General features: G+C 31.0%; 1 protein-coding gene across 1 annotated transcript; it reads right to left on the bottom strand.

Moving 5' to 3' along the window:
• Positions 1-8,936: 8,936 nt before the first annotated feature.
• Positions 8,937-11,066, bottom strand: LOC112772863 (coatomer subunit delta). The gene is made up of 7 exons (XM_025817865.3): positions 11,051-11,066; positions 10,763-10,998; positions 10,604-10,630; positions 10,420-10,521; positions 10,104-10,328; positions 9,846-10,008; positions 8,937-9,244 (listed from the first exon to the last, which is right to left on the bottom strand). The coding sequence occupies exons 1-7, from the start codon at positions 11,064-11,066 to the stop codon at positions 9,234-9,236; spliced, it is 780 nt and encodes a 259-aa protein (XP_025673650.3). The 3' UTR covers positions 8,937-9,233.
• Positions 11,067-11,901: the final 835 nt, after the last annotated feature.

The following is an 11,901-nucleotide window of genomic DNA, read 5'->3' on the forward strand; positions in this document are numbered from 1 at the left end:
CAGCCTTGTGCGCACGCACAACCCTGTGAAATTTTAATCCTATGCGCACGCACAGCCTTATGCGTACGCACAAGCAGGGAAAGGCTTGTTGGTGAGAGCGCTAGCACGACCTGTGCGCGCACATATCCAATGGAGTATTACAACCTGTGCGCACGCACACGTTGGGAAGGTCAGTCTGTTAGGGGCGCTAGCACACCTTGTGCGAGCGGACAGAATTGTGAAATTTTGTATTTGTGCATACGCACACCCCTATGCATACGCACACGTTTTAAAAATCTCTCTGGGCGTGCGCACACACACCCCTGTGCATATGCACACGCCTTGTTTTTCAAACTTAAACTTTGTTTTCAATTATTTCACCTTCCTAACAAGCTCGTAAGCTTCTGTGACACCATTTTAAGACTCTTTGGCTTATTTTCGGGTATCAAAACATGGGAATGGTCTTAGGGAATGTAATTTGGTATTATTGTGAAAAGTTAGCAAACAGAGGTTTATGTTTCTGGTGTATTGAGTATGAGTTAGTTGAAACAGAAGGAGAAGTAGTGAACTTAGTGATTGTTGACAACGAGTCGAGAAACTGATGAACTAATGAGTTGGGGATGGAAAATTGATGATGGTTATGATGAGTTAAGGACTCAGAAAAGAATGATGAACTTGTTGAATGTTGAGAGTGTGCCAGGCACTATATCCTTGGGTTAAGTAAGATGAGAACTTAAAGAGGAATGATGATCTTGTTGAATGTAGAAAGTGTGCCAGGCACTATATCCTTGAGTTAAGCATGATAGTGTGCAGGGCACTATATCCCTGGGAATGAATTATGATTAATAACCTTTTCTGCTGCAAGAGTGTGCCAGGAACTATATCCTTGGGTTACACATACGAGTGTGCCCGGCACTATATCCGTGGGTCAGTAGAGTGTGCCCGGCACTATATCCATGGGAGTGGCAGAAAAGCTACATTCGAAAGGATGTATCGGGTTGGCATTTATGGACCGACAAGTGATATCACGAGCCAATAGGATAGACAATCATCATATGCATTTCTTATGTGCTTGTTTGCTTTGATTACTTGAGTTTGCCTAATTGTATAATATGCCTATTTGCTTCCTGAATCTTGATATATATGAATACTACCCGTGTTTTACTTGCTTACATTATCTGTGTTTGTTTGGTGCTGAGGAGGTAGGTAGGCGGTGGCGATGGGATCGCGTGGAGGGTAAGGTTGGTGACGGCTGTGGGATATTAGTTAGAAATCCCCTAAGTTTAGATAACCCTGTTTATGGTTTATGGTTTAAGTTATTTATTTTGTTAAGACTTGAATATCTGTTTAATGTGAAGTTCTAGGATTGCCTTCGGTGTCCCAGAACCTTACATCTTACATTATTGGGCACTGTTACCATACTGAGAACCTCTGGTTCTCATACCATATTCTGTTGTTGTTTTTCATATGCAAGTCGCAACCCACCTCGGTGAGTTGCTTGATGGTGACAAAGCGGAGGGTCTTATTCATGTTTTGGAGTCTTTTTCTTAAATTGTTTGTATCTCTCACTTTTGTATTTTACTTTCGCCTAGAGGCTTATCTTAGAGAGAGAAAATTTGTATAAGCTGTTTTTACTGTCAGATTTCTGTATGGTCTGTATATAGCTAGCCGGCTTAAACTCCACAAGCTGAAGTTAGATCTTTACATTATTATACTCTTATATCTATATATGATCTTTTCTCTCGCATCTATATCTTGTATCTTATGCGTTAGCTTCGTGTGAATATTTCGCGCTTTTGTAATTCTGCTTTTGAACTCAATCATTCATCGGGCTTCTAGAATATATTATTTCCTTCTATATAAATATGTATAAGCCTTAGAATTGTCGTAACCTTTGATTAACCTTTGCTTTACGGCTAGAGATAAGGCTTAGGGTAATTAGGGTGTTACAGAATCCATCGCTAACCAAACCAAGTCTCAAGTTACGAGGTTCTTTGGCAAATTTTGAATGTCGGTTATAGAAATTCTTACAAGATTGACCATTTTTAGGATGCTTTAGGGTGTATTTGGAACATTTTTATTTTCTATTTTTAGTTTTAGTGTTTTCTATTTTCTGGATTTTGTGAAGAAAAAGGTAAAAACAAGAGGTGAAAATAGAAAACAGGATTTTACTATTTTCACTATTTTCACTTTTCCTTCACAAAGTCCAAAAAATAGAAAATACTGAAAATAAAAACAGAAAACAAAAACGAAAACCAAATGAACCCTTAGCTTTCCATCCTTTTTATGCTCTTCTTGATGGTAACTCATATTCTTAGCGATCTTTGAGCACAAGAATAGCCTTTGAAGCTTGGGAATTAGGAGAAAGTGTCACAATGTCTTTGTAGGAATGTTGTGAGCTTTTTTTGAAGATACGTTACCTTTAACTACCGCATGCTCAATCCAACAAAATGTTCCACATTCATGGCAACATATTTCATTTTTGTGCTCTTTTCTATACAGCATGCAGTCATTTGGACATGCATCAATATTTTTGTAATGAAGATCTAAATCTCTCACTATAGCCTTGGCTTTATTGAAAGAAGAAGGGAAATTCAAGTTAGGAATAGCCTCTTTCAACAACTCCAAAAAGGAAGTGAAAGAGACATTGCTCCATCCATATAAACACTTCAACAAGTATAGCCGGATGGTGAAAGATAACATAGAGAATCCCTTGCAACCAATATATAATTCCTTGGTAGCCTCGCCAAGCAAATTATAGAACTTCTTTACATCTTCGTTCATACCTTCTTTTTCTCCCTCAACATCTGCCATATTCCTAAACTTTTCTTGTAGCAAGGCTTTAATAATGTTATCGCATGAATAAATCTCATTGGTATCATCAGTATCGACATCCATACTAATTACACTTTTTCCATGATTAACCCATTGTGTATAGCCTTTAACAAATCCAAAGTATATAAAATCACATAAACAGACTGTCTTTGACCCCAAAGAAAGTTGTAACATTTTGTACAAGGACATAGAATTTCCTTTCCTTGAGAATTTCAAACAGAGCAAGCATAGTCCAAGAAGATATTGACGACATCCCTAAACTCTTGGCTATGTCTTGGTAAACTCATCCATTTCTTGGATAAGTCCTGGAAAAATCTTATTATTTAGTGATAATAATATTAAAATAAGAATCTTAGTAACAAAAATCATGTAATTTATATGTCCATTAACAACACCTAAAAAGAATATTAATAGATGAATGAATTCTATTAATAATTCAAAGATAAGCAAACACTGCATTAGAAGAACAATATACATAAAAAAAGTGCAAAAGAATAATATACACATGTAAAAGTAAATAAGTATGAGATAGAAATATCTTACGAGGTCTTGACACAACAATTTACTATATATACACAATTTGCACTTAGTGTTCGCTAAAGAACTACAAATATATTTTATCAATCTAATTCAGGAGAAAAAGGTTTACTTACGTAAGTTCTTAGGAAGCTTAATATTTAAAATAAACAAGGTAGTTTACTTACATTCTAAAACATCAAATTAGCCAATTTTTTATTAGAGAATTAAAGCATAATAACCACTAATAATATATAAGAATAAGTAACTGACTAGAAGTAATTCTCTTTTTAAGTACACGAATGGATAAGTAACTACTTCTCAGTTTTGGTTACATTTGCAATTGTTTATTGAAGTGCTTCTCACTTTTGGTTCTATTAAAAAATTTTGTGCATATAATGGAGCATCTCACGTTATTAGTCAACACCATTTGTTATGCTAATGGGCCACTAAACAATGCTAATTCACTAATATTGGATTAACTACAAAACAAAGTTACTTTTGGAATAATTTCAGGTCTAAAACTTAAATTTTAAAATTCTGAGAAGTACAAAAGAAACACATTTGCAATTTTGTTAAAACCAAATTCAACCAATCTCTAAAAAGAAAAATCGAAGTAACATTTTGTTAACTAATGTATACACTCAAGTGGAAGCTGTTCGAGCCTATGACATAGCAGCAATTGAGTGCAAAGGAATTAATGCAATAACAAACTTTGATTAAGTAATTGCTTAAGTTATATTATTGACAATAATGTAAAATATGATGGATATATTGATTTTTGTTCCATGTTTTCATATCTTAATAGCATTAAACTTTATAACAGATGTTAATGATAATTGCTAAAAGAAATTAAAAAGCATAGTTGACAAGAGCATATGAATATGCATGAATTCACAGTTAACAAGATCCTATTTTGTTGTTATATTTGAACCATTAACATATATAAAACAGATTAACTATTGTTAATTGTGCTTTCATAAAAGTTAAAAATCATTTTATCCAAACTTCCTTTACATTCAAAAGAACCAAAAATACCTGAAAGTTCCTTTTAGGATAGAATATCTAAGCAACAAGTTTTATATACCCAAAAATTAGGATTTAAAACATAAAAACAGAAAAAAAAAACAGAGACAAAATCATCAGTACCTACAGAACAATGACTAGTGGTGATGAACACTAGCAGAAGAACGCCGGAAAATTGGAAGAGATCAGAGATGAACGACGAGCAGAAACTAGAAAAGCTCCAAGCGCGAGTAAACACACAAGAACTGATCATTGAGCATGGCGATGAATATTACCAAAAACACTATAATAGCAACAACAACATTATTAAAATTAGGATTCAAAGTGAAAAAATGGAAAAGAAAAAGAAATATGCAGAATCAAATACGAAATAGTAACCGATAGTGATGAACAAACGCAAGCAGAGAGGATCGAAGCTCAAAACTAAAGAACAATGATGAATGAGCAAAGAGGAATGCGCGTCAATGTCTCTATTGCCATCATCGAATGGGTTGAACGAGATGAGAGGAATGAGACATTTCGAATGATTTTGTGTTTGTGATTTCAAAAATTTAGGGTTGGGGTTTTGTTTCACTAAAGAAGATGAAGATGATGAATTGAATTGGGGTTTTGTTTCACTGAAAGGGGTTAGGTTTTGTTTTTCTTTTCTTTCTTTTCAATTAAGGAGGGAAAGAGTGATTTTTGTTAAAATATTTGGAGGGAAGATTATAATTTTAAGAAAAAAAATACTAATTTATTTCAGGCAACATTTATAAGTTTATGTTTATTAAAAATTTAAAAGTAACTTTGATTAAATGTAATATATGAATACAGTAAACGTTGCCTATTTAATCTATTAAAGCAACATTTTTTATATGTTTTTTAATTGTCTAAAAAGAAACACTTATAACATATTGATTAAAAATTGTTGCAATAGGCTTATTTCCTTCCAACATATATTAAGAGTTGTTTTTTTATTATTTTAGACAACACTTTTTAAATATTGCCTAGAATACATGTTGCCATAGATAAAAATTATTGTAGTGTATGTTACCCATGTAATCTTTAAATATCACAAAATTGACGAAACAAATAATGATTTTATTCAAAACATATGAGTTGTATGTTGTGCAATTCTTAAATACCTTCTAATTAATCTCTATCCAATCAATCACAAAGGTTAAGTGATATGTTGATAAAATTTAATTAAGAAAATAGGTTAAATATTTAAGTCATCAAAACTTATGCAAAATAATCAATAACAATAAAACCTAAAAGAAAAAAAAATCAAAACATCAACTTTGATAATACTACTATTGTATGACCTAAAAAAGATAATATTTTAATATCTATTATATATCTCTAATTTTACAACCAAAATATGCCACATGTCACTTTTTCATTGCAATTGGAATCAAATCTTTCTCTCCAAAATTAAGGAATTCTCCTCTCTTCCTTACTAATTTTACAACAAAAATATGCCACGTGTCACTCTATCATTGTAATTGAAATTAGAGTAAAGTATCATTTTTGTTCTCAACGTTTGGGGTAAGTCTCAAAGTTGTCCCTAACGTTTCAATCGTCCTATTTAAGTCCCTAACGTTTCAAAACTGACTCAATGTTGTCCTCCCGTTAGGAATCCGTTAATAGAATTGACAGCAGGACAAAATTGAGACGGTTTTGAAACGTTAAGGACTTAAATAGGACGAAAACGTTGGGGACAAAAATGATACATAGAAATAAATTTTAATTTTATCCTTCAATAATATCATTTTTTACTATACATAGTATTCAATTATTTTTTAAGCACATCTAAGTAAATTACACTTAATCATATTACTTTCATTTTAAATAAATTAATTTTTTTTATAATTTTACTCTTAAAGATTCTTAGTTATCATGAAATGTTTGTAGAATGACTAGTATATAAACTTGTAGAAAAGAAAAAAAATAATATATACAATAAAATATAAATTATACCTTTTATCTCTAATGTATCAGAATTCTTTAAAATTATAAAAAAATTATTTAAAATGAAAGTAATGTGATTAAGTGTAATTTATTTAGATGTAATTAAAAAATAATTGAATACTATGTACAGTAAAAAATTAATATTATTGAAAATAAAATAAAATTAAAATTTATTTTTATGTATCGTTTTTGTCCCTAACGTTTTCGTCCTATTTAAGTCCCTAACGTTTCAAAATCGTCTCAATTTTGTCCCGCCGTCAATTCTGTTAACGGATCCCTAATGGCAGGACAACATTGAATCAATTTTGAAACGTTAGGGACTTAAATAGGACGATTGAAACGTTAGGGACAACTTTGGGACTTACCCCAAACGTTGGGGACAAAAACGATACTTTACTCTTGAAATTAAATCTTTGCCTCCAAAATTAAAGAATTCTTCCCTCCTCATTACTAATTTTACAACCAAAATGTGCCACATGTCACTCTCTCATTGCAATTGAAATCAAATCTTTCCCTCTAAAATTAAAAAATTCTCCCCTCCTCCCTCTTCCTTTTCTCTATTTCTCTCATTTCTTCAACCACTCTATCTATTTTATATATGATTATCAATATCAATGACTAATTACTAATTTGACATTCAAAATGTGTAACATGCCATTTTTTAATTACATTAAAATTAAAATTAAAATATTAAAATTGAAATTAAAATATACATATATTATATATCATATATTACTATCTAATTTAATAATCAAATGTGTCACATGACACTCTCTTATTAAAATTGAGAGAAAATCTTTTTTTTTCAAAATTAATAAACTCCTTTCCTAAATTCTCTCATCTACCTCTGTCCATTTTTCTATTTCTCTCTACTATTTTTACTCTAGATATAATTTATATTTTAAGTTAGTAATTTGATAAATCAAAATATGTCATCCGATATTTTTTTGCAATTAAAATAAAATTTTTTCTTCCAAAATTAACAAACTCTCACTCTCATTCTTCATATTTATCTTTCTCTCTCTTTTCTCTCATTCTCTATTTTTTCTATCTTTCTCTTCTACATAAAACAAAATTAACAAAATAATATAATTTAAATAAAAATATTATTATTGTTATTATATACAATTTTTTTATTTTTATTTAGTTTTAAATTTTTACCGCTTATCTTTCTGATTTATATTTTTATTTCTCTTCTTTCAAATATATATTAGATATAATTTGGAGAGAATACTAATGTTATAATTAAAAGTTAGAATCAAGATTCAATTGTTTTAAAAAAATTAATTTTGAGTTAATTTTATAACTATCAGTATAATTTTTTTATGCTAATATCTAATTATATTTTTTATATACATAGAGAGAAAAAATATTATTTTTAAGTAGCAAGTATAAAAATTAGTTATTTCTATTTGTGCAACAGACTTAACAATTAACACCTAATTAAATGTAAAAGTATACACATTAAATTATTTTGAATTTTAGATAACGAATGTTAAAATTAATTATTAATAAAAAAATTAGACTTTTTAATATAAAAATAATAACTAAAAATAATATTATTTGATTTTTTATCTACAGATATCTTGGTCTTCTTAGTCAGAGACTTTTGTCAACCTACGATTTTTTTTGGAAAAGTAATTTGATTTTATAAATATTTTGTGCCAATGCATAATCTATACTGTCAGAACAAAGTGGAGCCTAGTTTTAAAAAATTTATATTTTCGTAATGTTATTACGGGTAAAAATACTAGTAATACTCTAATCATGAAGCGTATAATTCAAACAAAGAAATTTGAAAACAACGTTGATGACTTGTATCACTAAAGAATGAATAATGATCAACTCTTGGTTGACGATTTGGTCCACCTTTAAGATAAGCTTGACAAATTTTATCTCTTTTATTTGGATGAAATTTTTTCATTGGCCGAATTCTCGAATTTCTTACCAAATAACATACATCCATTGAAATCTTAGACTTCGGAAATAGTTGATTAACACAAGACACTGATGTTTAAGAGAGAGATTCACCTTGACTTTTATTGGCCAGGAGAATTAATACCATTTTGAAACTGTGTTGGATCTAAACTAAAAACTAAATGAATAGTAAAAAAGGAGATGAAAAAGTGTAGCTCCATATCCCAATATTTCAAATAGTCACAACTAGAAAATGGATTAATACAGACAGATTTACAGACGGATTTAGTCTTTATTACAGACGGATTTTTGGTTACCGACGAAATTACCGACGGATTTTGTCCTTCTGTAAAAGCCCCGTCGGAAATTATTTACCGACGGATTTTTTTTCCGTCGGAAAATTACAGACGGATTTTTACCAGTTACCGACGGATTTTCCCTCTGTAAATTTTCTATCCATTTTCCAAAGGCGACGAACTTTCCGACGGATTTTCCGTCTGTAATTACAGACAGATTTTCCGACAGATTTTCCGTCTGTAATTACAGACAGATTTTCCGACGGATTTTCCGTCTGTAATTTGAACTTTGGAAAATCATCTTACATTCTAATTACAAACAGAAAATCCGTCTGTAAATCCGTCAGTAAGGTAAAATAGAATTTTTTATTTATTTTTCTAATTACAAAATAAACTTATTTTCATACAAAATAAATATAAATTTAATAAATACAAATTTTTATTGATGGTATAAATAGAAAAACACACCAGTGAGTACAAAACACGTTCTTTATAATAAGAAGCAATTATTTCCATGCAATAATACAATCTAAATACATTAGATGACAAATAACTACTAGTGGACTCATCAAGATTCAACATCCTAATTTTTGGATAGCTTCATTCTTTCTTGAGCTTCTTAGTGATGATGGCAATATACTTGCTTTTTGAGATTCTTGGTCCATCAAAATTATTCGCTGCTTCCCACTTTCTGAACAGAGGATGTCTACCTTACTATATCCGATCTACACTCAGCCAACAAATAAGGCAATTATTAGAAAAAAGAACCAAAAAGGAGTTGTTACCACTGCAGTTACTTTTTAAAGATCATGGACGCTGCTAAATAGCAATAGCAGATTTGGAACATGTAATGCACACAATGCAATAAATAGTTTTTGAGAGAGAGAGAGAGAGAGAGAGAGAGAAGAATACTATATATTCAACAAAAACTATTTTCTGCAATTCAGATTTTCACTAGCAACACTTTCAGGTCTCTCTCTCTCTCTCTCTCTCTCTCTCTCTCTATATATATATATATATATATATATATATATATATATCTTGATGTATATGAATGAGGCAATGGTGGCAAAAATGTATAAGAGTTTTACACTATTATTATCAATCACATACTACTTCTATAGTGTGGCAGCGCATAATTAAATATTTGTACAGGTGTAATAGAACCATAGCTCATTACAGCCAACATTAGTCAATTCACTGAGCGCACTCTTGGTCTAAGTGGAATTCATCCCCAATTTAACTCCAAAAGTTCAGTCCAAGTATTACCTCCTAAATATATTTTGAAGCATTCTAGAAGCATTCATGAAAACTATGGAAGCTGACCTTTAGACTTGGTAGAAAAGGAATCAACATCAGAACTCAATCTGGAACCAGTTCCACTGCTGGAGATGCTTGTATCATTAAAGCTATTCTCAAATATTCCCGAGCCCATTGACTGTAATGGGCCAAAACCTCCTTTATAATTATCACCTCTGTTCTTTATAATCTGTATATTACATGAATTGCCTTTTGATTAAATGATGCACACTATTAGAATTTAAAATAAACAAAAATTAAAAAGAAAATCAAATCCAGTCATACCTTGTTTTTATCAATCTCATTAGCTTTCCTTTTCATTTCATCCTTTGCTTCTCTAATCTTGTCCTCCCTCATCTGTCTGTGCAGCTTCTCTTCATGACTCTCCATCTCACAGTATTGCTTAACTTGTGCAACAGTCACATTTTCCTTGTGTCCAAGAGAGATTAAAATCAGGTCAAATGCACATTTGCAAATACTTTCTTCAAAGTAGTCAGAATATTCAGGTACCTAAAATGTTAAGGATTAAGGAATAAACTAATTGTAAGCTAAATTTTGACAAAAATTTCATAACGCACATTGGCTGGTAAACATAACGCACATTCTCAGTCTCAACATACGTGTGTTGTTTTCCAGTTCCTATCAACTTGGGAAATGCTGCTAGAAGACCTTCATTCTCATGCGAGTCATATCCACAAACTGTCTAGAAACCAAAACTGCAAAAGAAGTAAAAGGCTTATCAGCATAAGGGCATTGATGCTGAATCCAAAATAATTTAGCAATACCAGACTCGACATCAATTCAGGACTTATCTGCAGTTTGCAAACTCAATAATTACATAATAAAGTGGCCACATGTTCATAATAAACACTTCAATTCTTCCAATTACAAAGATATCAAACATTAATCTAGTACTAGTGTACTCCTTGGAGAATAGAAAATACTGTCTGAATAAGCAGAAAAATTCCAGCAATAGAAGCTACCGTCTTCCATGGAGTGTTGCAATAATCACACCGTGCACAAAAAGCATTCAACCTTTGAAAAATAAGGGAATATTGCACATTAAAATCTGGATACATAATGTTCACTCCAAGACCATTGAACATTTTGGCCACTGCATTTCTATCACCTAACCAATTCTCAATTATTCCATTCTTAATAAGCAAATCTACATCTTTGTCTGTGTTAATAAGAAAATCTAACACAGCAATATAGTCAGCAAGGTAGGATACATTGATACAGTGACATTGCTCGAAAGCTAACAAATTTCTCAAAACAACCTCAGTAATATCTTCCACTCTAAAGAATGGGATTCTCAAAGTATGACCAGAAAGTTGCAAGTCTAGTAAGCATTGACTAGCTTTCTTTACCTCAAACTTTACTCCTGCTTCCTTCAACTCAGTTGCACTATAAATTTGCACTATCTGTGCTTCTCTTGAACATCTAGAGATTGAAAAGTTACAGGATAATAATAGAAGCTTTCTAGAAAGAAAATGAGCTATTCCACCAAGATTGGATACTCATAGCTGAGATTGGGAAAAAAATAAAGACAAGTATAATGATCTTAGCTTGCAAATATAAGACAAGTATATCGTTTTTTTCTTGGATGCTCTAAGGCAAGTATCACTGAGATTATGAAATAAGAAACATATTTATTCAAGGCTCAGCCTCAAGATTATACCATGATCAGTGATTGACACATTAGTTACAAACACCTTTTCTTTTTGGCATTACAAGAGTAGTGTGGGTTGAGATTTAATAACTAAAACCTAAATTTTAATACTAACAAAATGAGTTCATATACTTAATTTGCTGAAGCATATCATATGTTTGCCAAATTAAAGTTACTTTGATGTTTAACTAGGCTCGCCATTATTTATTTACTTAATAGCTTCTCTTGTTTTCTTTAAGATAGAACATGATGTTTAATTTGAATACTAATTTCAGAATAAACGTGTAAATAATGTAAAGAAAGTAACAATAAGAAAAATATAAAATTCAAATGTTGATACAACTGCAGAGTAGCCTTATATATATAATATAAGGGCTATACATGTGTTCATAACAAACATGATATATTGAG

Source organism: Arachis hypogaea, chromosome 18, assembly GCF_003086295.3.
Source record: "Arachis hypogaea cultivar Tifrunner chromosome 18, arahy.Tifrunner.gnm2.J5K5, whole genome shotgun sequence".
In the NCBI taxonomy this organism is placed as follows: Eukaryota; Viridiplantae; Streptophyta; class Magnoliopsida; order Fabales; family Fabaceae; genus Arachis; species Arachis hypogaea.